Below are 26,488 nucleotides of genomic sequence, written 5' to 3'. Positions count from 1 at the left end.
TGCAATAGCTACCAATGTCAGTCCATGATAGAATTCTGTTAAGGGATGATTAACCTAACCCATGCTTTCCTGGATGAGAACTTTAGCTATTACACCAATGAGAGCAGTAAGCAAAGTTTAGCAGAAAGACACTTAATCTTGGTTCTGTCATTTACTCGAGATGCCCTGTAGAAAATAATTTTATTTCTCTGAGTCTCAGTTTCATCTATAAACAAGAATGCTGGATTAGATGACCTCTACTATTCCACTCAGCTCAAAATCTCCTAAGTTGTTTTTCAACTCGTTGTTCCAGCCTTTCTCATGGCCTATGTTGGACCATTTGGACCACTGCTAATCTTCCACTTGGGTTATTCTCCCATTGATCTATATATATAAAACCCTACTATGCAAATAGACCAAACGGCAGAACAACCAGTCACTATGCCGTGTGCTGACCACCAGGGGGAGTGCATGGAACATGGTGGGTGTCGGCCGCAGCAGGATGGTGAGCAGGTGAGCGAGGGTGCCAGACCAAGGTGGGGTGCCGGTCACTGTCATTGGGGTGAGCCTCTGGTGGTTACTGAAAATTCTTTGTTTCTATGTGCCGTGGTCCTGCCCGGTGCTCGCACCTGCTGCCGTTGCTGGCCCCACTCAGCACCAGCCCTGATTGCTTGGTGCCATCAGTGGTGCCAGTGGCAGCTGCTAGCCCCGATTGCCCCACAGGGCTTCTCCACCTACCCCTGTTCCTGAGCGGCAATTGGGGCTGGCAGCCAGCGCCCGAGCTGCCGCTCGCACCTGCTGCCAGCTCTGATTGCCCCTGAGGGCTTCTCCACCTCTGCCTGCTCCTGAGGGGCAATCAGGGCAGCATCCACCTTTTGCACCGCTGCTGGCGCCAGCCCCAATCGCTCTGCACTGTCAGCGGGTGCGAACTGGGCTGGTTCTTTCAGTGTGTGGGAGCAGCGGCAGCAGGAACGGGGCTGCCAGCAGAGAGGGGACCGGGGGCTGCAGTGGGAGGGCCAACATCCACCCCTGTGCCCACAGCAGCATTGCAGCCCACGGTTCCTTTGAAGGTGCACAAATTCGTGCACTGGGCCCCTAGTGTAAGAATAAAAGGGCAGATAACCAGCTAGAGAAAAATGGGTCCCCAAAGGTTCATGAAAAATTAAAGCAATCTAATGCATGAGTCCAATAGAAAATAAGTATTTTACTTGGCAAGAGTGAAGTTAACCTGCTTAGCATAAAGTCCAACAAAACTGCAAGAATACAAGACACTATTACACTATCTTGGAAAATCATCAAATATTAAAGGCAAAGGGAAATACCAAGGCCCAAGTGTAAGTTCAAAAGACTTATCTTCTTCAAAGTAGGGTTTTTAAAAAAGTAAGATGCAGACTGACCAAATAAGAGAGCAATGTTGGCAGTAAGTAGCCTCCAAGGCAATAGAAAAAATATATACTTTAAAGACTGACAGAAAAAAAAATCTTATTTATCCATAAAAATATGCAAAAAAATACAGATGCTATGTATTGAAATTACCTGGATCTGGGCCCTATTTCCTGCTGTGATATTAGATATTGTCCAACATGCTTCCTTTTTGATAGATTCCTTTGGGCTACTCAGCAAATGCAATAAACTCTGCAGAGCGGAGCAATTCAAAATTACCTAAAATGAGAAGTTTGAAAATTTTACTTACAGATGCAAACAAATATAAGTAAATCTTTAACTCAAAAACTTTTAGGAAAAAGGCAAAGAAATAACTTAATGTCTCCCCTTGAAATTTTAGAAACAAATAACTTTATATATGTAAAAAAGTATTCACTGCTAGTAAGAATTAGTTTCTAACATCATCAAAGCAGTTTCATTGTACACATTGTCAACTACTAAAACCATACTTAGTAAGATATAATAATGTCTTAGTTACTTTCCTATCCCTACAGCATATTAAAATGCCTTTGAATGGGTACTGTATCAAGCAGCCAAAAATTAAAAAGTGGTCTCAGAATTTTAAGTCCTCTGATAACCCTCTAATTGGTAGTCAATGAACCAATACATACTTAATGAAGCACTATAAGATACAAAGATAAAAAGAGTATGTCCCCAGCTACCAAACAGCTTACAAGGGTGAGGGAGGTAAGAAATGAAGGAGAGCTACTCTACCAAAACTAAAATCATAAAGTTGTCATGATTAAAATAATAGGTGGCTGGCTCAAGAATCAACTACTGAACAACAGAATGGATAACAAGTCCAAAAGCAAATGCAGATATTTATAAAGAATTAAGTACATAATAAAGTTAATCCTTTCCTCCCACAATAACTGGTGGTCTTATTTAATAGCTGGTACTAGAATAAAGGAGTTGAAAATATTTTTTTAAAAATCAGTTCTTAACCCTAGTTATACAAATAAATTTTGCAGCTGGTTTAATGAATATAAAAGAGAAATCATAAAACAGAAGAAAATCTCAGTAAATAGCTGGTTTGGGATAGTGAAGGACTTTTCAAGCATAAAAACAATGAAAAAATAGGAAAATGCAACAGATAAGAGGGTTGCTATCTTTAATATGTAAATTGGTGAGAAACTAAAATTTTAATAGAAAATTATCTCACAAGAAATGACAGAAATGCAAATTAAAAGGAAGTCTTTTTTTTGCCTGTTAAATGAATGTAGCTCAAAAAAATAAAAAACTTTAAACAAATACAACCTTTCTAAATAACAGTATAAAAGATGTCACAAAGCAACTTTTAAAACATCAAAATACGTGATCTGTAAAATAAACACATCTGAAGTTAAACATAAGACTTGGGGAAGAGTTGTCAGAGAAAGACTTCATAGGGAGTAGGGGTAAGATTTCAAAAGCAGAGAAAGGACCCCCAAAGGTAGGTTAAAAATGAGAAAATGAGCTATTTCTCCACCGTCGAGGTGAATGCGTTAGCTTCTTCTTCACCATGTCTTCTGACAAGACTTTCAGGTTCAAGAAGTTCCTGGCCAAGAAATAAAAGCACAACTGGCCCATTCCCCAATGGATTCAGATGAAAACTGGTAATAAAATGAGGTACAATCGCTTCTCGGCCTTTTGGCTAAGATCAAGTGTAAAATGAGGTACAACTCGAAGAAGAGACATTGGAGAAGAACCAAACTGGGTCTATGAGGAATCACACATGAGAGATGACTCACATATTTATGCTGTATCCAGGTTTCCTACATCTTTAAATGATTGAAAAGATCGCTACTGTCTGGACAGTTGGGGCATTTTAATTGAAAAGTTAATGGACTCATGATTTTTTCTGCTGACTTTTTTATTTCTGCAGTAGTCGGCTGGTTCAATAATAAATGTGTGAGACCTTTAAAAAAAAAGAAACTGAGAAAATGCACGCTGACCCAGGAACCAGGTCAGTTTTGATTCCCAGTCAGGCACATGGCTGGGTTGCAGGCTTGATCCCCAGTAGGGGGTATGCAGAGGGCAGCCAATCGATGATTCTCATCATTGATGTTTCTATCTCCCTCTCTCTGAAATCAATAAAAACATATTAAAAAAATGAGAAAATGCTGAGATCGGCTACCACAAGTACCAAAATAAGAAAATAGACCAAAATTAACAGGTCAAAAAGAAAAATGAGACTAAAATTCTGAAGTACAAATTCCTTAAAGTCTTTCAAAGTTCTTTATCTCATAGTCCAGTGGTCGGCTAACTACGGCTCGCAAGCCACATGCGGCTCTTTGGCCCCTTGAGTGTGGCTCTTCCACAAAATACCACATGCGGGCGCGCACATACAGTGCGATTGAAACTTCATGGCCCATGCGCAGAAGTCGGTATTTTGTGGCTTGCGAGCTGCAGTTTGCTGACCACTGTCATAGGCATTAAGGGAGCTTGTTGGTTTTTTTTTAAGTTTCCCTGTAGTTTATTTTTTTAAAAATATATCTTTGTTGATTTCAGAGAGGAAGAAAGAGAGATAGAAACATCAATGATGAGAGAAAATCACTGATTGGCTGCCTCCTGCATGTTCCCTCCTGGGGATCGAGCCCACAACCCAGGCATGTGCCCTTGACCAGAATCAAACCTGGGACCCTTCAGTCCGCAGGCTGACGCTCTATCCCCTGAGCCACCCAGCTAGGGTGAAGCTTGTTTCTAAGAGGAAAATAAATAATGTGAACAAGGTTATTTTAAGAAAGGTTAAGCTGTTATTAGAATAAACTGAGGGGGATAAATGCTTGGGAGAGTAGGAAGATGAATCAGGTGGGTATAGCAACAACCTTTATGTAAAAAAAAAAAAAGGAAACCAAAATAAGATGATAGGACGTGGATCTGGCAACACTAAGATAAGACATGAATCAGATAACAGTAAGAATCAACAAGACCTGGTGACTTACTATACAAAGTCTGAGAGATATAGAGACATCAAATATGACTGCAAAGTTTCAAGTGTGGATGAAGAGTTGTATCTTTAATTGTTGTATCTTTAATTGCAATGGAAAAATTCAAGATTTGGAATATGCTTCGTGGGAAAAGAACATAAATTGTAAGAGACAAATGTGAGACATGCAAGCAGAAATATCTAACAGGCTACTGGATATATGGGACTGAAACTTAAGAGAAAGTCAGAATTAGATGTATAGATTCAGAACTTCATTCAATAAATATTTTTTTTAGTTCCTACACACTGTGTCAGGAACTATTAGAATACATCAATGTGAAAGACTCACAGGTTGGCTGCCTCCCATACACGCCCTGACCAGGTTTGGGGATTGAACTTGTTACCCAGGTATGTGCCCTTGATCAGAAATCGAACAAGAGAGAAACCAAGATGGCGGCATAGGTTAACGCTGGAGATTGCTGCCTCGAACAACCAATTCAAGGGTACACCTAAAAGACGGAAAAGACATCATCCAGAACCACAGGAAGGCTGGCTGAGTGGAAATTCTACAACTAGGAGGGAAGAGAATATCATACCCAAACTCAGAGGAGGCACAGTGCTGAAGCAAAATACTCAGGTTTGGAGTGCGCGCGGAGCAGGCTGGCGGCGGAGGGAGTTTCAGACTCTGAGCTCCAGATCCGGGCGAGTCTCTAGGGACCCAGACTCAAACGGGAGAAGCGGGACTGTCTGGCTTCGGTAGGAACTCGAAGGCAGCTTTCTCTCCGAGCTTTGCAGCGGTTGCTGGGACTCTGTGAGGCAGAGCCCCTAGGGACAGGACTGAGAGCCGCCATAACTGCTCTCTCCGGCCCGCCCGGTAGATCCCCGGGGACCCGCCCTGCCCAAGTCCTGCGCAGAGCCATTTGCCGGATAGCCTCAGGCAAACGCTAGATTAGCACCGCCCTAGAGATCCAGCACAGAAGCTCTCCCACTGCAGACATAGCAGACTCTCATAGCCAGTTAGCCTGGAGGTCAAATCACCCCCGGTATTGCCGACAACAATCAAGGCTTAACTATAACAAGACTGCGCATAAAGACCACTAGGGGGTGCACCAAGAAAAGATAAAAAAATGCGGAGACGCAAATGTCAGAAATGGAAGATAAAGAGCTCAAAACCACACTTTTAAGGTCTCTCAAGAACTGTCTAGAAGCTGCCGATAAACTTAGTAAGGCCCTCGAAAAGACTGGTGAGACCGCCGATAAATGTAGTGAGATCCTCAAGAAATCTAATGAGACCCTCGATATTGTGATAAAGAACCAACTAGAAATTAAGCATACACTGACTGAAATAAAGAATATTGTACAGACACCCAACAGCAGACCAGAGGAGCGCAAGAATCAAGTCAAAGATTTGAAATGCGAAGAAGCAAAAAACACCCAACTGGAAAAGAAAAATGAAAAAAGAATCCGAAAATACTAAGATAGTGTAAGGAGCCTCTGGGACAGCTTCAAGCGTACCAACATCAGAATTATAGGGGTGCCAGAAGATGAGAGAGAGCAAGATATTGAAAACCTATTTGAAGAAATAATGACAGAAAACTTCCCCCACCTGGTGAAAGAAATGGACTTACAGGTCCAAGAAGCGCGGAGAACCCCAAACAAAAGGAATCCAAAGAGGACCACACCAAGACACATCATAATTAAAATGCCAAGAGCAAAAGACAAAGAGAAAATCCTAAAAGCATCAAGAGAAAGAAACTCAGTTAACTACAAGGGAGTACCCATTCGACTGTCAGCTGATTTCTCAACAGAAACGTTGCAGGCCAGAAGGGAATGGCAAGAAATATTCAAAGTGATGAATACCAAGAACCTACAACCAAGATTAATTTATCCAGCAAAGCTATCGTTCAGAACTGAAGGTCAGATAAAGAGCTTCACAGATAAGGAAAAGCTAAAGGAGTTCATCACCACCAAACAAGTATCATATGAAATGCTGAAAGGTATCCTTTAAGAAGAGGAAGAGGAAGAAAAAGGTAAAGATACAAATTATGAACAACAAACATGCATCTATCAACAAGTGAATCTAAGAATCAAGTGAACAAATAATCTGGTGATCATAATAGAATCAGGGACATAGAAAGGGAATGGACTGACTATTCTTGGAGGGGGGAAAGGGGTGTGGGAGATGCGGGAAGAGACTGGACAAAAATCGTGCACCTATGGATGAGGACAGAGGGTGGGGAGTGAGGGCGGAGGGTGGGGTGGGAACTGGGAGGAGGGGAGTTATGTGGGGAAAAAAGAGGAACAAATGTAATAATCTGAATAAAGATTTAATTAAAAAAAAAACACATAAAAATGAACAAGATTGACACAGATTCCCCTCTAGAAGCTTACAATCAGTGATTAAACAGCTATAATACAGTGGTAATCCTATCTAATAAAAGAGAAACATGGTAATTAGCGTACGACCGCTACCCTTCCCATTGGCTAATCAGGGCGATATGCAAATTAACTGCCAGCCAAGATGGCGGTTAACCGCCAACAAAGATGGCGGCTAATTTGCATACATAGGCGCAATGATGGGAGGCAAAAGGGGAAAGACGGAAGAATGGTGGCAGGCAAGAGCTGGGGGGCGGGCAAAGGCAGCCCGCTGGGCTGCCTTTGCCCGCCCCCCAGCCAGTGATCGCCATCAGAAAGTCCAGCCTGCCAGGCAACACCCCCGGCAGGGGTGCCGTTGATTGCCATGGTGATCGGAGGAAGAGAGAGCCGGGGTGTAGGACCACTGGGGCCAGGGGTGCCGACTGGCCTGCATCCCCCTGATCTGCGATGTCGAAAAAAGGGGCAGGGCCCCAGGCACAGCGGCACCCCAGCACCGGGTGCCCCTGAGCCTGCAGTCCCCTGATCTGTGATTTTGAAGGGAGAGGCGGCCCCGGATATGCAATCACGAAGGGAGGGGCTTGGCAGCAGGTACGGCAGCACCCTGGGCACCGGGTGCAGGCCCAGAGTGCAGCCTGCCTGTGGCCGTCTGATCTGCAATTGCGAAGGGAGGGGCGGGGCCACAGGCACAGCGGCACCCAGGGCATCCGTGCCTGCAGCCCTCGGATCTGCAATGGAGAAGGGAGGGGTGGAGCAGCAGGCATGGCAGCATCCAGGGCACCGGGTGCAGGCCCAGGGTGCAGCCTGCCTGCAGCCCTCTGATCTGCTATCCTGAAGGGAGGGGCGGGGCCACAGGCATGACGGCACCCAGGGCATCCAGTGCAGCCCCTGCAGCCCCCAGATCTGCAATGGAAAAGGGAGGGGTGGGGCAGAAGGCATGGCAGCATCCTGGGTACCGGGTGTGGGCCCAGGGTGCAGCCTGCCTGCAGCCCTCTGATCTGCTATCCTGAAGGGAGGGGTGGGGCCACAAGCATGGCGGCACCCAGGGCATCCGGTGCCTGTGGCCCCTGGATATGTGATCATGAAGGGAGGGGTGGGGCAGCAGGCATGGCAGCACCCTGAGCACCGGGTGCAGGCCCAGGGTGCAGCCTGCCTGCGGTCATCTGATCTGCAATCGTGAAGGGAGGGGCTGGGCCGCAGGCATGGCGGCACCCAGGGGACTGGGTACTGAGGTGCCTGTGGTCCCCTGATCTGAGATCAGGAAGTGAGGGGCGGGGCAACAGGCAGGGGAGATCGGGGCTGGTGGGGCGACTGCAGAGGTCAGCAACCACTCAGCCCCCAACCGGCTCTCCCTGGGAGTGTGGATCGGAGGGCGCTCTCCCTGGGAACCCGGAAATCCACCTCCCAGGGCAACTGCGCAGAAACCAAGCCTGGTGAGCCATGGAGAGGGCGACCTACCTGGAGGCCACATAGCTTTTATAGTTGAAGTCGCCCTGGATGGAGGACTGGGGGTAGCAGGGATCAGAGTCGGCCAAGTCAGCCATGGAACCCCCGGTCCCCGCCGAATGACTAGAGCACATGGACTTTAATGGTCCTCGGTCACTTGCTGAGCAGCAGTCAGCCTGGACCAGGAATCAAACCCAAAACCTGACAGAATGGAACCCAAACCTTTGCTGTGGCAGAGGAGCTCCGACCCACAGCAGGGGTCAGGGCACACCAGAGGGATTTTGTTGAGGGGCCCTGACAGGCAGCACCCTGAGCAGTGGGTTAGAACCTCCTCCTGATACAGCAAAGTTGCAGGTTGGATCCCTGGTCAGGGCACAGACAAGAAGCAACCAAAGAGAGCATAGTAAGTGGAACAACACACAGATGTTTCTCTCGCTCCCTTCCTCTCTCTAAAATAATCAATCAATAAAAATGAAAATAAAAAATAAACCCTCTGGCCCTAACCAGTTTGGCTCAGTGGATAGAGCATCGGCCTGTGGACTGAGCGGTCCCAGGTTCAATTCTGGTCAAGGGCATATACCATTGTTGCGGGCACATCCCCAGTAGGGGGTGTGCAGGAGGCAGCTGATCGATGTTTCTCTCTCATCGATGTTTCTCACTCTCTATCCCTCTACCCTCCTCTCTGTAAAAGTCAATAAAATATATTTAAAAAAATAAAAATAAACCCTCTGGCTTGCAGAGTTGCTAAAACAGTTAGAAAGCAAAGTCTCATCCCTTCCCATTCGTTCAACAAATACTTCATATGCTCTTTCAATAATCACACTGGGAATGGCTGTTTGTTTGTTTGTTTGTTTTGGTTAATCCTCACCTGAGGACATTTTTGCATTGATTTTTTTTTTGTTTATTTTTTTTTTTTACAGAGAGTGGAAGGGAGGGAGAAAGACAGAAACTAATATGAGAGACATCAAATGGTTGTCTCTTGCTGAATCCCCAACCAGGGCCCTGGATTAAGCCGGCAACCCAGGTATATGCCTTCGATTGGAATCCAACCTGGTACCCTTCAGTCTGCCTGCAGAAGCACTATCCACTGAACCAAACCAGCATTTTTTTTTTTCTTTTTAAGTCCTCCTCTAAGGATATGTTCTTCTCATTGATTCTAGAGAGAGAAGAAGGGAGAGGGAAAGAGAAAGAGAAACATTGATCAGTTGCCCAAGCAACCCACAACCTGTGTATGTGCCCTCACCTGGAATCGAACTCATGACCCTTTGGTGCGTGGGAGGACACTCTAACTACTGATTCACACCAACCAGGGCCTGGAGGTACAATGAGTTCCCTCAGGGGGAGTGCTGCTCATCCAGAAGCCGGGCTCATGGCTGGTGAGTGCAGCGGAGGTGGCAGGAACCTCCGGTGCAGCACTGAGGAGCAGTGAGCCGAGTGGTAGGGAGCAGCGAGCAGGCGGGTGGTAAGGAGCAAGGGGTCCCAGACTGTGAGAGGCACAGGCCGGGCTGAGGGATTCCCCCCCCCCCACCCCCAGTGCACGAATTTCGTGCACCGGGCCTCTAGTTACTTATAATACAGTGTGATAAGTGCCATGATGGATGAAACAAAAGAAGGAGCAGTAACTTAAGAGTATGACAGCAAACAAGGCTTCTCAGAGAAAACAGTGTTGTGTCATAACAAGACCTGAAGATGAGAAGACAGGGCAGAGTGTGGATACATGTGAGGTAGTGATCAAAGCAGGAATGGGGGGTAGAGATATATTCCATGCAGAAGGAAGAAAGCATGTGTTAAGGCTCAGAGCTGAGTGTGGTCATAGCTAAAAAAAAAAAACACAGCAAGAGTATATAAAATTTGATGTGGGAATGGGAACATAGAAACTTAGCAAATACACTGAAACAGTTACAAATACACAAAGTACAGACAATATACTTGAAAGCCTCCTTTCCATTCTCCTTGGGAATTCTTGAGGTGATGTCAACATGGTCATGATTATTAGCTGCATTCTCCTGATTCACATTGTTGTCCTGCTGCCAGGACCTCTTATTATTGAACTTTTCTGCCTGTGTGACTGTCTCATTCTTGTACTTATCCTGGCTGGCTTTGCCACTGTAGCCAGTGGAGTCACTGACCTTTTGGTATGCCTCAAAGGGTTCCATGTGACTGCCCACCTGCCTGGTCCAGTTCTCCACCATTCTACCATCTGACTCATAATCTAGATCAGCAGTTCTCAACCTGTGGGTCGCAACCCCTTTGGCGGTCGAACAACCCTTTCACAGGGGTCACCTAAGACCATCCTGCATATCAGATATTTACATTACGATTCATAACAGTAGGAAATTAGTTATGAAGTAGCAACGAAAATAATTTTATGGTTGGGTCACAGCATGAGGAACTGTATTTAAAGGGCCCGAAGGTTGAGAACCACTGATCTAGATCTTCTTGAGTCAGGGCTCTCTGAATGCAGTGCAGCATGTTCCTCTTCTGGATTCTGCCTGTCTCCCATTTAGACTTCTAATAATACTGATCTATTTCCTTAAGAATTTGCTTCCCCTTCTCCTCAAGGCCTCTGGATCGGGGGCCAGGACAGGAGGCTTGAGCTGTATCCTGAGCCAGCAGCTTGGCTAACAAGCCACTCCCTTGGCACTGAGGCACTGCCAGTGCTCCACAGCCCCCTTGTTTTTCTTTATAAACAATACTAGAGGCCCGATGCACAAAATTCGTGCAAGGGGCCTGGCCCCTGGCCCCAGTTGTGGCTGCCTCTGCCTCGGCACCTGCTGCTGTGACTTTATCCAGAAGGTCATCTGGTCTACTTAGCATATTATGCTTTTATTATTATAGTAACCTGGAGAGCTTTCTATATCAATGATTAAAAGCCCCTTCCTTCTGTTGCATAGCATTCCATTATATAGTTACCAGATTTTATTTTTAAATATGTTTTTATTATTGATTTTAGAGAGAGAGTAAGGGATAGAGACAGAAACATTGATGAGAGAAGAAACATCGATTGGCTGCCTCCTGCATGCCTCCCACCAGGAATCTAGCCAGCAACCCAGGCATGTGCCCTTAATAGGAATTGAACTGGAGATCTCCTGGTTCATGGGTCAACATTCAACCACTGAGCCACTCCAGCCCTGCGATACAGCTGCCAGATTTTAAATTATCTTAAACACCATCGAAGGACAACAGAGGGCCATAAAAAGATTGTAAGTAAAAGACACATGATCAAATTTGTGTTTTACAAGCATTCTTCTGGGTAATATGGGAATGGTACAATAAATGTCTGAACTAAGCATTACAAGAGATAAGTAGAGATGGAATAACAGAGTTAGGGAATGATGAGAGTAGGGAAGAAGAATCAAACTGATGTTCAGGTTTTTGCCTCAGGTAACTGTCGGTGCCATTCACTCAAACGGGGAACATAAATAAGCAGAGGCCCAAATATATAAGGGAAAACAATGAGTTCCTTAGTGGATAGAATAAATTTAAAGAACATATGAGAGTTTGAAGATACCTCTGAGAACAAACTCAATCTTCCTTAATTTTAAAGATTAGAAAAGTAAAGACATTAAATGTCTGTTGAAAGTAAATGGTGGTTAAGAAAAAGCAAGGTAAGGCTAAAACCTAATCCTCAAAGTGATGGCTGAATTTATAAAAAGATCAGTGAATGAGGCTGAAGGATTATCTCCTGGAGAATTCCCACAAAAAAGAAGAAACAGAAAAAAGAACTCACTAAAGGGAAATAATCAATGAGGCAGGAGACCAAAATACTTCAACACCGCAACAGCTTAAAAAGATAATTTAAAGATGACAGCAATGTGCCAATGTACCTGAGAGATCAAGAAGGAAAATGGCTAGCCAATCCACTGTGAGTAATGGATCTGGATATAGAAGTTGAATGGAGTAACATGAGGTGCTAGGAGGGAAGAATCCTCCTGACACAGGAGACTTATTGACCATATACAAAGAAGAAAATTATCAGAGATGTAGACATAAAGATGACAGAGATAGAGAAAAGATGCTACTGAAAGCTTCATATGCTCACAAGAACCATTTCAAGTAGAAGCAGTGGGAAAGAAACCTGCCTGACCAAAGGTTAAGTTACATCACAGGAAAACCCAAAATTTCTACAAGTACCACGTGAAAACAGAGATAACCAAGGTAGTGAAAGTAGTTGCCTAATTTTTTGTTTGTTTTACTTGCCTAATTTTTAACAAACATTAATGAAAAAAAGTATTAATTTCTCCAATAATATGGAATTTAATAGTATAATACAAACTTAATCATGGAGTTCTATGTACTATTTTTGAAGAAAAAAAAAACAGTTGTCACATATTCATACCTGTGTCTGAATATCATCCCCTGTGACAATGTTTCCCACGGCCCGCAAAGCAGGAGAAACCACTTTGTAATCATTATGCCTGCAACCATAAAAAGAAATGTTATTTCTAACAATTCTATCCTTAGTTTCTTTTCCTTAGGGCTGAAATACAAACTAAGTAACATGTGATAGAAAGGTACTGATGGTGGTTATTAAGGGAACACTATCATGATGACAGAATGTTTGCTGTCCCCTAGAAAAGCTGACTCTCCGTTTATTTAGTATTTTTGGATAAGAAACTACAAATCTCTCCTAATAATATTTCCCAGGTATCCCATCACTGGGAATCGAAGTTTTCTCTCTCATTGTTTGTGATAGTCTTCATTTCCTCTCTACACCACTCCTGACATACCCTTCCACACAACCGTTTTATTTGAAAACAAATATTAAATCTTTATTTCAGGCTAAGTAAATTAATATCCTTTAATTTTCCTTCAATATCCTATTTTTTCTCCCTTTTAATAAGATTGATCACTCTTCGCAAAACTATGACAGTTCCTTCACATTTAAGATTGGATGATTAAAAAGAAATGGTTAAGATATATATATATGTAATCTAATGACTAAAGAGTACAATAGATTACTTCCCAGATTTTAAATGCTGTACTTCTGACCCCTGGAGCATCAGATTGCTTTTAATTCACAATAGCATTTTGCTGGTGATCTGCACCCACTCTGCAACCAGCTATAATCCCAGAGTTTGGCACTGTGTACATTACACTCATCTAATTCATTTCACGTGTCATGTTTGGAGCAGTGTCTCCTTGCATCGACTTTGTACTTACTTGAATTAAAATTTCATGCGGCTTATAATTGTATATTATTTCCCCATTATTTTATCACTCTAACTTTTTTCTTTATTATCTAAAAATTTGAGTAATACAGTCTTTATTTATGTTGTCAGTAAATCTTCCACTCCATAAATCAAAGGCATCACAAAGAAATTTAGCAAATTAAAATTCAAAGGATGACACCAGTCTAGAATAAGCTCTAAAGCAGACAGAAAGATAAGGAATGATTATTTTTAGTGGCAATTTGCCTTTCACTATCCAGTGAACATGAGCTGAAATTACATACATCAGTTTACTAAATGTTCCTGAAGGAATGCTAACAGCAGAAAAGTGAGAGGTTCTTCATAAGTCTCAAAACAAACAAACAAACAAACAAACTCGACATCAATATAAACAATTACAAAAGACAGAAGCCCAAAGCACAATAAGTCAATATAATGAATATTTGAGTTCAGCAATTAATATTGGGACAAAAAAAAGCATATACACTTTCTTCAATATAACTTACATCAGCAACTCCACAAGTCTTCTACACACCCCTGCATCAATAACTGCTTGAATTTTATCATTAGGTCCATCAGATAGATACGAGAGGGCCCAGCAGGCATCAGCCAGTACATCAGTGTCACTGACAAATAGCAACCAGGAAAGCACATTCAGACAGGGGGAAACCTGCAAAGGGAGGATGGTATGATTATAAAATTCACAGAATAAAACCAAGAAGTGAGGTGAGAAACTCCAGAAAGCAACCAGACACACACTTGTTGACTTCTGGAGTGACTAGCAGTACTTCTAGAGATGGAGTAGCAAGTGGTCAAGTGGCATGTCCATCTTTGGAAAGCTGTCGGTGGCCTTGTAGTTTACTTTAATGAGGCAGTGAGAGCCCAAGGAAAATAATTTCAGAGAGCAAAGCTTAATATACACCAATTCTGAGAGATTCCTTGTCAAAACACACTCATTGCAGACCAAAGAGGTAAAGGAACTTCCATAAGTGTTAAGATAGGAAATTCTGTATTTTAGATACTTTGTTATGAACAAAAAATGCTAGGTTTAAGGATTAATTCAGAGCTTTTTACAGGCAGTGAAAATTTATCCCAAATTAAAACAAAAATAAACCAAAAAAAACCATTTCTCTAGAAACAGATACTTTTTTGATAAAACTTATAGTGTTAGAATTTTATTATTTCTTTCCTTTCATATTAATATTGGTTGCTCACTCTTTTAATTGTAATTTTTCTGCCAATTTCCCACAAGTATAATCCTTACCTTTGCAAATTCTGGAGGTGGACTTTTCCCTCTACAGAGATTAGATAAAGCCCACACAGCATTCCGGGTCATAGTCAGGCGGTTTTGCTTTGAAAATAACCTACAAGTATGATGGCACAATGGTAAACAATATAATGAATATTAATTCTGTGATGGCATAATATAAATACTAAACCATTTTCTCCAGAACTATAGCTTAATTCTAACCAAATAATTCAGAATTCAGAATCTTCAGATACCTGAAGAAATTATCTGAATAAGTCAGTAAATGTCTATAACAACAACAAAAATCACAGAAAAATCCAAAATGATTTCCAAAGATGAATTAGCATTCTGGAGAAGATCCGATATTTTTATTACTTAAAGAAAAAGAAACTTACTGCAAAAGAGGGGGAAGAATGTTGCAGTCTAAAACATAGTCCCTGCACATGGTACTATCTCCAGCAATGTTGCCAAGAGCCCAGACTGCCTGTGAAAAATCATTCATTAATGACAGGTTGTATATTTTTATTCTCTTATAATTCTTTTTTTAAAAGTCAACAAATCACAGTAACTCTACAAAATTATACTGTAGTTAATCTACATATATTATACATCAAGGAGTCAGATGAAATAGTTGTGGGATTGGGGAAACAAGATCAATCTACACTAATAAAAGAGAAACATGCAAATTGGTGTCACTCTACTACACCCACCAGCCTATCAGAGCAACTATGCAAATTAACCCAACAAAGATGACGGTTAATTTGCATACACAGGCACAGAGCGAAGACTTAAGGCTCCGGTCAGAGTGAAGACTGAAGAGGCTTGGCTTCTCCGCTGCAGCCTGGGTCCCGGGTGCCGGAGGAAAACCAGTGCCGGCAGCCAGGGGAAGGAAGGCCTATTGCACGAATCTTCGTGCAACGGGCTTCTAGTAATATTATGAAAGTGTGCATGTGAACACTCAAGGTGGTAAACTTTGTAAAGAAAGGAAACAGTTCTTACATGTATTCTTTACCTTTCCGGAACCCACCCTTAAGTAACATTCCACACAGCTCTTGGTATAGAGCAGTGATGTCTATGGCTTACTCAGCTGGTTAAAAATGTATTTTAAACTTGCTTGCAGCCGAAACCGGTTTGGCTCAGTGGATAGAGCGTCGGCCTGCGGACTGAGAGGTCCTGGGTTCGATTCCGGTCAAGGGCGTGTGCCTGGGTTGCAGGCACATCCCCGCTGGGGGATGTGCAGGAGGCAGCTGGTCGATGTTTCTCTCTCATCGATGTTTCTAGCTATCTATCTCTCTCCCTTCCTCTCTGTAAAAAATCAATAAAATATATTTAAAAAAATAAAAAAATAAAAAAATAAACTTGCTTGCAAAAGAAAACAGTAAGCCAAAATTTAAGAACAACCAAAATACAGAAAACTTTTGGACAGGTGATGGATATATCAACTTTCTTGATTTTCATAATGGTTTCATGGATATATATATACATATATATACACACACATATATATATATTTCAAAACGTATTTAAATATATGCAGTTTATTGTAAGTCAATTATACCTCAATAAAACTGTAGAAGAAAATCATTCTCATTTAGTTTTTTATATTTATGAATTTGATAAAGTTGGCAGTAATAAAAAAATACATTTCCGAGGTCTTTTGTGCACAAAAATGGCAAAGACCTGTTATTTCAATCAACACTAGATTCCTATAAAAAAAAGTTCAATAAGTGATCTAAAAAGTGTGTGTGTGTGTGTGTGTGTGTGTGTGTGTGTGTATGGATGAAAGAAGTTCAGGATTAGAAGGAAAATGGTTTTGTTTCTAGGAGAAATTCTACCTATATTCACTATGAAATTTTTTATTTTGGTAAATTTAGATTTCTAGAATGTTCCCTGTAATGAACCATAGACTGTCATGGCCAAGTGGTAAAACTGAGGCCCTAAATATAAGAAAATTGTATTCTTTCACCTACTTCTCTTTATCTGTTTCATTTTTTTTACCTGCTCCTGGACATCTTCAAACTCTGAGCTGAGCAACTCTATGAAGATAGGCACAGCTCCTGCCTGAATTACAATCCGGGTCTGATGAGAATTTCCTGAAGCAATATTTGTCAATACCCAAGCTGATTCAAACTATAAAGATAAAAATAATTTCATTATATTATTAAGATTTTAATAGCATGTTTAATTATAACAATTAGGTTTTCTATACATGAAGAAAAAAAACCCGAGATTATTTGTATATAACCTATCAGGTAAATACTATATTAATTTTAAAAAGAAGAATTCCCAGAAGAAATACCTCAGCAGCCCAGAAGACTATTCAGGTGTCTAAAATTTCAGATCAAGGCAGAGCTGACAAGAGACCATAAAAAAATGAGGGAGTGCTTCATATGCTGACATGGAATGATCTCCCAAATTATGAATTTTAAAAAAATGAAAAACAGCATACATGAACATGATACCATAATATATTTTCTAAAAGGGTTAAGAGGGAATGTATGCATTAATTTACTTATTGTACACAGTATCTCTGGAGTCACCAGTAACTGTAAATACTTGTTATCTACACCGAGGGGTCAGGGTGATTAGGGAACAAAGATGGGAAGAAAAAATACTTCTCACTGTAAAACCTGTACCTTTTGGCCTCAAACCATATAAATTATCTAATAAAAACTAATTAAATAATTTCCATAGGACAGGAAAAGTGAAATGGGGAGAGGATGTTAATGTAAAATGTATAAAATACAGGTAGAGTGAAAAAGGCAAAAGATGTTTTAAATCTGCGGTTGCCAATCTTTTAGACCTCACGACTACCAGTGGTCCATGGGGCCACCAGTTGGCGACTGCTGCTCCAAAGGTTTCCTTAAACCAGCGGTCACCAATCTTTCGGACCTCATGGACCACCAGTGGTCTGCAGACCACCGGTTGGCAACCGCTGCTTTAAATGATAAGTAGGCCAAAATAAGTTAACAGGCATATAATTAATAGAAATGGGTACTTCAGAGCATAAGAGCTTCCAATAAATGAGAAGGCTCCACATGAAGGCACAGAGGTAAGATTAAAAAGAACATTCTTAGCCCTAGCCGGTTTGGCTCAGGGGATAGAGCACCAGCCTATGGACTAAAGGGTCCCGGATTCGGTTCCGGTCGAGGGCACATGTCCAGGTTGTAGGCTTGATCCCTAGGAGGGGGCATGCAGGAGGCAGCCAATCAATGATTCTCTCTCATTGACATTTCTATCTCTCTCTCCTTCTCCCTTCTCTGAAATCAATAAAATATATATATATATATATATATATTTTTTTTTTTAAATAACATTCTTAAAGGTTAATAAACTGGTAAACAGAGATTCTCTCTCTCTCTCTTTTTTTTTTTTGCTTTTTTTCTTTTTTGCAGCCTGGCACCACCCCCTCCCCCTCATTCCTTCCTCCCCCCTCCCTCTGCCCTTCTAAACAGAGATTCTTAAGAAAATTATGGTCAATGAAAGTAACTGCATATTACTAATCTCACCCCTCCTATAATAACTTGACTAGAGCCTATTATAAAGAAATTCAGGAATTAGCTATTAAAATCCAAAAATGAACTCTTATAGTTCTATTATAGTTGAGTTCTTAGTTTTTGATTCCTTCTCCTGTTTTGTCTTTAAATCATCCTTTAACAAAGCTCATATGCAGAAAAAAATTCAGTGGTATGCCCCTTGAATGAAAGATCAATTAAAGCCCTAGCCGGTTTGGCTCAGTGGATAGAGCCCTGACCTGTGGACTGAAGGGTTCTTGGTTCGATTCCCATCAAGGGCACATGCCCAGATTTGTGGGCTTGATTCCCAGTTTGGGGCATGGAGGAGGCAGCCGATCATTGATGTTTCTATTTCTCTCGCCCTCTCCCTTCCTCTCTGAAATCAATAAAAATATATTTTAAAAAAAGATCAACTTTAAAAAAGGAGCTATGACTCTTCTAAGCTTTGGGGTAGACTGAAAGGCAGTTGTCATATAAAAAAACCCCCACATAAATCATAAGGGGTGAGAGAAGATGGAAGAAATCTAGTTAGCACAGTTCAAAACCACATATGAATGATAGGAAATTCATAGGAGAAGATATTTAAAGAAGAGGACGTTCAAAGAAACCTATAAATGTGACATCCACAAGTGAGATAAAGTGGCTTGCTAGCTACAGTGAACACTGATAATACAACAGCAATGGGTACCGGACTGGGAACACCCTTTCTGGCAACTTTTTTAAAAAATATATTTTATTGATTTTTCACAGAGAGGAAGGGAGAGAGATAGAGAGTTAGAAACATCGATGAGATGAGAGAGAAACACCGATCAGCTGCCTCCTGCACACACTCTACTGGGGATGTGCCCACAACGAAGGCACATGCCCTTAAACGGAATCGAACCTGGGACACTTGAGTCCGCAGGCCAACGCTCTATCCCAGGGGTCCTCAAACTTTTTAAACAGGGGACCAGTTCACTGTCCCTCAGACTGTTGGAGGGCCGGACTATAGTTTAAAAAAAAACTATGAACAAATTCAGCAACAGGCAGCGGCGGCAAAAACACCCAGCGGGCCAGATAAATGTTTTCGGCGGGCCACATGTGGCCCACGGGCTGTAGTTTGAGGACCCTTGTTCTATCCACTGAGACAAACCGGTCAGGGCTGTCTGTTAACTTTTTATTATGAGAGAAGTTCAACAGACTTTTAAGCACTGAATCATCACAAAACCCATCAGCCCAGCCAGTCAGGTGGCTCAGTTGGCTAAGTCCTATACACCAAAAAGGTTGCAGGCTCAATCCCCAGTCTGGGCACTTATGAGAGGGAACCAATTGATGTTTCTCTCATATATCGATGTTTCTTTTCTCTCTCTAAAAAATAAATAAAAATATCCCCGGGCCCAGCAGGCATGGCTCAGTGGTTGAGCATCAACCTATGAACCAGAAGATCACAGTTCGATTCCCAGTCAGGGCACATGCCCAGGTTGCAGGCTTGATTCCCGGTGTGGGGTTTGCAGGAGGCAGCCGATCAATGACTCTCTCTCATCATTGATGTTTCTATCTCTCTCTCCCTTTTCCTTCCTCTCTGAAACCAGTAACAATATATTTCTTTAAAAAAATCAAGTGAGGATTTAAAAAACCAAACACATCAAATAACCCCCTATAATTAAATCACTACTGAAACTAATGCTCAAGCCCAAATCTGTCTGAATTGAAACTTTACATTTATAGAGCACTTTATATTTTCAAAGCATTAATCACATACTCTCAGATGTTTCTCACAGCAACCCAGAGAAGTCTGGCCCTTCTAGTTTATGAATAAGGAAATTATTGGAAAAAGATCCAACAATCTAACTAATGACTTGAGTAATGTTACACAGCCAAAGAGAACTAGATTTTAGTCTCCTATTCTAATACACTTGTAGCTAGCCTCTCTGGCTTCCTTTCAGTTTTCTCTCTGAATTATACCTGTAACACTGACAGGAATATTTCAATTATGGTTTTGGTATCTAGGGCCAGAAATGTCAAATAATATGTCAGATTGTTTATGGATACTAAAATGAAAATACAGTTCACCTAAAATGTAGTTTCTTTTGCTTACTACAAAAATTAATTAGTAAAACAGACATGTATGATGTGAATACGAAAGCAAACTTTCCTACTAAAAGGCAGGCTCAAAGTTCAACAGAGTTGTCATTTATGGAGAGACCACATCAAAGAAATGAAAACAGTGAGGCAAAGCAATCTGTAAATAATGAGTAAGATCAGCATACAAAACAATTAATATCTAAGTGAAAAGACTGTGGTGTGATTTTATTGCAAAAGAAGTGGTAACAATAATCTGAGTAGACAAAGAATATATTAAAGAGGTATCAATGAGAAGAAATTAAAATAATAATTGCTGCCAGAGTCCAAACTGCTATTTGTCTGATGACCAAAGGTCTCACAGAAAATGAGAGAGAATTCCAGATGCTACGTAAGTGAATAAACTAGAGAAACAAAATGAAAGAGTGACAATGATTAAGAAAATATGGAGTAGGAACCAAGATGGCGGCATAGGTTAACGCCAGAGTTTGCTGCCTTGAACAACTACTTCAAAAGTGAAACTAAAAGACAGAACGGACATCACCCAGAACCCACAGGAACGCTGGCTGAGTGGAAGTCCTACAACTAGGAGGAAAGAGAAACGCATAAGGACACTCAGAGGAGGCACAGTGCTGAAGTCAAATTCTGAGGTGCGGAGTGCGCAGAGCGGGCTGGCATCGGAGGGCGCGGTTGGCGTTTTCAATTGGGAGGGAGTCGCAGACTCTGAGCTCCAGATACGGGCGAGTCTTTAGGGACCCAGACTCAAACGGGAGAAGTGGGACTGTCTGGCTTCGGTCAGAGCGAGTGCAGCTTTCTCTCTGAGGTTTGCAGTGGTTGCTGGGACTCAGAGAGGCAGAGCCCCTGGGGACAGGACTGAGAGCCGCCATAACTGCTCTCTCCGGCCCACCCTGTTGATCCTGTGCGACCCGCCCCGCCCAAGCCCTGCACAGAGGCATTTGCCGGATAGCCTCAGGCAAAGGCTAGATTAGCACCTCCCTAGAGGACAGTTCTCTCACTGCAGACACAGCTGATTCTCACAGCCACTTGGCCTGGAGGTCAAACCCTCCCTGGTATTAGCTACAACAATCAAGGCTTAACTACAAGACTGCGCACAAAGACCACTAGGGGGTGCACCAAGAAAGCATAAAAAATGTGGAGACAAAGAAACAGGACAAAATTGTCAATGGGAGATATAGAGTTCAGAACCACACTTTTAAGGTCTCTCAAGAACTGTTTAGAAGCCGCCGATAAACTTAATGAGATCTATAAGAAAACTAATGATGTTATGATGGGGAACCAACTAGAAATTAAGCATACACGGACTAAAATAACGAATATTATACAGACTCCCGACAGCAGACCAGAGGAGCGCAAGAATCAAGTCAATGATTTGAAATGCGAGGAAGCATAAAACACCCAACCGGAGGGGCGGAATGAAAAAAGAATCCAAAAATGCGAGCATAGTGTAAGGAGCCTCTGGGACAGCTTCAAGCGTACCAACATCAGAATTATAGGGGTGCCAAAAGATGAGAGAGAGCAAGATACTGAAAACCTATTTGAAGAAATAATGACAGAAAACTTCCCCCACCTGGTGAAAGAAATGGACTTACAGGTCCAAGAAGCGCGGAGAACCCCAAACAAAAGGAATCCAAAGAGGACCACACCAAGACACATCATAATTAAAATGCCAAGAGCAAAAGATAAAGAGAGAATCTTAAAAACAGCAAGAGAAAGAAACTCAGTTACCTACAAGGGAATACCCATACGACTGTCAGCTGATTTCTCAACAGAAACTTTGCAGGCCAGAAGGGAGTGGCAAGAAATATTCAAAGTGATGAATACCAAGAACCTACAACCAAGATTACTTTATCCAGCAAAGCTATCATTCAGAATTGAAGGTCAGATAAAGAGCTTCACAGATAAGGAAAAGCTAAAGGAGTTCATCACCACCAAACCAGGATTATATGAAATGCTGAAAGGTATCCTTTAAGAAGAGGAAGAGGAAGAAAAAGGTAAAGATACAAATTATGAACAACAAATATGCATCTATCAACAAGTGAATCTAAGAATCAAGTGAATAAATAATCTGATGAACAGAATGAACTGGTGATTATAATAGAATCAGGGACATAGAAAGAGAATGGACTGACTATTCTTGGGGGGTGGGGGGTGGGGGGGAAGGGGTGTGGGAGATGCGGGAAGAGACTGGACAAAAATCGTGCACCTATGGATGAGGACAGTGGGTGGGGAGTGAGGGCGGAGGGTGGGGCGGGAACTGGGAGGAGGGGAGTTATGGGGGGAAAAATGAGGAACAAATGTAATAATCTGAACAATAAAGATTTAATTAAAAAAAAAAGAAAGAAAGAAAGAAAATATGGAGTAAGTGAAAAATAGCCTAAACATGAATAGATGGAAATTAGAAATTAGGACTTCTCAGCAAAAGAAGAATGTACCAGAGTCATGTTTATTACTAAGAAGAAGAACATAATGACAACCTCTGAGTACAAAGATTCAACGTTTCTCTGATAAGAATGAAAATCAGAAATCAGTTCTGCCACTACTAGGACAAAAAAAGACAAATAATTAATAACCAGAAAGCCACCGAAAACTGTATCATATTCATGCATTAATAAAGTATTAAAACATACAAACGTACACACCACACTAGGTGCTGATTAAAGTTTACCTCATAAAAACTCATTAAGCTATATTTGTGCAATTAGCTATACACACATATTATGTGTGTGATAAACTTCTCTTTCACTGGATTCTGCAATCACTTTTTAGGTTAATGTTTTGGCGTTGGGTCCCTGATTAGAATTTAACATGAATGACAGTTGCAAAATGGGAAAGCCCAGAGTTCACAGCACAATGGCATAAAGTTATGATAGAAATGGCAAGGAAAATTAATTTAAGTAACCATGTGATTCAAAAACAAATCAGTAACATGAAATGAAAAAAATATCTAAGAAATAGTACTACCTAAAGTAATAAATGGTAGCCAAAATAGCTATCATCTTTACTTCCTGTTTGTAGTTGTAAACTACTATATTCTTAGTGCTACAAGAATGGCACCATACAAGGAAACAACCTGTCATGCAGCTGTAATTGCTTATAAGTTGTAATTCCATTATTTTTCACTATCCAGAACTTGATAAATAAGGCTACAGCTGAAATCTGAAGGGTACACTGAAGATTTGATATTTTCTCTCTTCCCTGAGTCTCTACCTTCTGGTGCTCAGTTCCTTAAATAAGGAAAATGAAAATCCAAAGCTGAAATACTTCTGACCTCCTATCAAGTTTCCCACTCCAGGTTGAGGTACGCCTGGTTCCCTTTCTCCATTTGGATCAGGACTCTGTTGCTGGCCACTTTGCTGGGTCCACTCTGGTTCCTAGCAAATGCCAGGCTCACCTGGAGAGCAAGTGAAAAGAAAGGCTCACATCAGAAAAATAAACCCAGATATAAAACTCTGTGGAGAACAGTGCCTGAGTCATCTGAGCAACCTTTGAAGAAAGGAAGAGGAATCAATGAAGATGGGAAAAGAAGTAGGAGGATGAAGGTTTACTGCAGTTTACTCATATTAAGCTTTAGAAGGGATGAGAGGCAGGAAATGGAAAAACTAAACCGTTTTTCTTTTTCAAATTTATGACCTTAAGGAGAGTATGTGTCTAATGATGGGAGCTAGGAGGCAATTTACTAATTTCTAAAAATTTTTATAAGCGTCTATAAAGTTTGAGAATGTAACCTCTTAGCATTGCAAAGGACAATACACAGATGCTGGGCCTGGACTCTGGATGCCTTTAGCCAATGGTATTGTCTGCTTTCTAAATTCTAGATTCCACCCATGTTCATCTTGTTTGAGGGTAAGAGAGTATCTGAATAGCACTGCCCAAAGCAGGAGTTTTTATCTCCCTAGTTTGAGACACCTCACTGATTTCCGGATAAGGAAAGCCAGAAAGGAAGTGAAGAGACGCTTTACTAGGATTCAGTCCTTTATCTACGGAATGAATGAATGAAATTTGTCCACAGGATTTATTATTGAGTTTAGCTATTATCACTATGTTATTCTCTTCCTGGAAGTGAAATGGCAAAAGCCCCATTCCAAAGACACACTATCCAACTTTCTAGCAAGCAGGTAGGAGTATCCAAGAAGACAGACGAAGGAGTGCCCTCCAAGTTTACCAGAGCACATCTAATTATTTGAGCACAAAGCCTCTTGGCCCTAAGGTCTCCCTCAATATACTTGCTCCTCCTGCTTTCAGGGGGAGAGAGGTCAAGATTACCCATTAGTCACACTGGAGAAAGAACACCATGTTGTGCTTAAATGTACACAGAAGAAAAGCTGGGAATGACCTTTAGATAATAAATAGGTTGATTATTTCTCAGAGTCTTTGGATATCTAAGGTTAAAATCATCAGATGGTCACTTTCAGAGAAATAATTTCTCAATCTTTCAGCCTAATTATTAGTTTATGCAAGGGGTGGAATCTGAGAATTTAGATAGAAGCAAATTAGAGATTTCTGAAGGCATTCATCTTCAGATGTTTTAAGGATACAAATTCTAGGATTACAGAATAAAAAATGATGTGAAATTTACACAGGCTAGCCAGGAGAGGGCACTGTCTGAGAGAATACTGGAGAATGTAGAGATGGGGAAGTACCCATTTCTCTGACTTTTCATTTTAGGCCTAGGTTATACCATTTATCTTTAGTGCATTAAGAAACTGGACCTCTGCAATCCCCTATTAAGAACTGCTAGATCGAGGAGAAAATTCAGCACTCGGAACTACTCTCATTGTCAGAGACAGGATAGAAACATATTTTCACATGAACAAAATAATTTTCCCTACCTCCCTCTTCCTACAAAGCTTTTCAAATGACAAACTGCAGTAAGAATCTTCATTGGGTTCCTCTGGTACTCTTGGCAGATAGCTTAGGGGCTCAGGCTCTGTTCTCTGCAGTGTTGGTTGTCTGGATTTCCTTTTTTTCTGACAGGTCTCTCTTTCCTTGCTTTCTAGGTGAACCTGGGAACTTCAGGTGATGGTGATCCTGGCCTTAGATGGGGACCAGAATTATAATCCAGGAGGCAGCTAGCAAAACAGAATCTTAATTCAAATGAACTTGGGGATTAGTAAATATCAAACTGGAGAAGAAAAACTGAAGGGGCACTGAAGTACTCTACCTTTTCTGGATTTCTTGTTTTTCCTCTGGAAGAAACGCATCACCGCAACAAAGAGAGTAAAAGAGGGAGAAAGATGGAGTGGGAGGAAAGGAGAGAAAATATCAAGACAAAGTATCAAGTTTTATGAACTATCTACAAGACTCTGGACGGTAAGGAAACTGGGGACAAAGTTGTCATTTACAAAAATGTCTTAACCCTACAGCCTTATGGTAAGGCAAAAGCAAACAGGGGGACAAAAGTTATCTTTGATTAACTTGTTACTGGCAACCATTCACTTGGAAAAATAACCCCATTTCTGTAATCTACTTGGTACCTAACCAATTATTATAGTTGCCTGAACCCTTCATCTTAGATCTTACAAGTACTCGATAATTTAGGTGTCACAGGTATGTTGTTAAAGAATAGAGAAATAAATTCAGCTGGTTATTCCAAGGAAGTCTAACTAATGAAAAAAATGACCAACTAACTAAAAGTCCAACATTATTCAGGAACAAAATAGTGTTGTTTTCTTAATTAAATTTATTGGAGTGACATTAGTCAACATGAATACATGGGTTTCAGGTATGTGTTTCTATGTTATAAGATCTGCATATTGCACCATGTGCTCAACATCCAAAGTCAAATCTTTATTAGGACCCCCTTTTTCACCCCCTCCTCTGGCAACCAACATACTTCTGTGTTCACGAGTTTCAGTTTTATATCCCACATGAGTGAAATCATGTGGTTCTAGCTTTTTCCGACTGATTTATTTCACTCAAGATAATGTTCTCAAGGTCCATCCATTTTATTGCAAATGGCACTATTTCATCCTTTCTTATGGCTGAGTAGTATTCCATTATATATATGTACCCATCATCTTTATCTAGTCCTCTATTGCAGGACACTTCGGTTGTTTCCATGTCTTGTTCACTGTGAATGCTGCTGCAATGAGCATAGAGGTGCATATATCTTTGCAAATACATGATTTCAACTTTTCCAGATATATACCCAGGAGAGAAATTGCTGGGTCCTATAGTAGCTCTATTCTTTTTTTTTTTTTTTTTTGAGGAATCGCGACTGCTTTCCATAGTGTTTGTACAATTACATTCCCACCAGCAGTGGATGAGGGTTCTTTTTTCTCCACAACTTCTCCAACACTTGTCATTACTTGTCTTGTTGATA

General features: G+C 41.3%; 1 protein-coding gene and 1 pseudogene across 3 annotated transcripts in view; one reads left to right on the top strand and one right to left on the bottom strand.

Annotated features, from left to right (window-relative positions):
* The window catches only part of KPNA1 (karyopherin subunit alpha 1), an 86,602-nt gene that overhangs the window by 11,032 nt on the left and 49,082 nt on the right, over positions 1-26,488 (bottom strand). The window contains exons 1-7 of one of the 2 annotated variants that reach the window (XM_081086401.1): positions 23,435-23,557; positions 16,568-16,699; positions 14,965-15,053; positions 14,585-14,684; positions 13,827-13,990; positions 12,489-12,567; positions 1,516-1,641 (exon numbers count right to left, since the gene is read on the bottom strand). In XM_081086401.1, the coding sequence (XP_080942527.1) occupies positions 1,516-1,641; positions 12,489-12,567; positions 13,827-13,990; positions 14,585-14,684; positions 14,965-15,014 (519 nt within the window). In that variant the 5' untranslated portion in view covers positions 15,015-15,053; positions 16,568-16,699; positions 23,435-23,557. Of the gene's footprint in view, positions 1-1,515; positions 1,642-12,488; positions 12,568-13,826; positions 13,991-14,584; positions 14,685-14,964; positions 15,054-16,567; positions 16,700-23,434; positions 23,558-26,488 lie in introns of those variants that run through there. The other variant, XM_081086400.1, reaches the window with a different exon arrangement.
* LOC308516640 (large ribosomal subunit protein eL39-like) lies at positions 2,924-3,126 on the top strand (annotated as a pseudogene). The gene is made up of 2 exons: positions 2,924-3,030; positions 3,078-3,126. The product of its transcript is annotated as a large ribosomal subunit protein eL39-like (transcript).

The sequence above is a fragment of the Myotis nattereri genome (assembly GCF_964212035.1).
Source record: "Myotis nattereri genome assembly, chromosome: 3".
Classification (NCBI taxonomy): domain Eukaryota; kingdom Metazoa; phylum Chordata; class Mammalia; order Chiroptera; family Vespertilionidae; genus Myotis; species Myotis nattereri.
The sequence above is the reverse complement of the archived record's forward strand: the minus strand, read 5'-3'. Positions and strand labels throughout refer to the sequence as shown.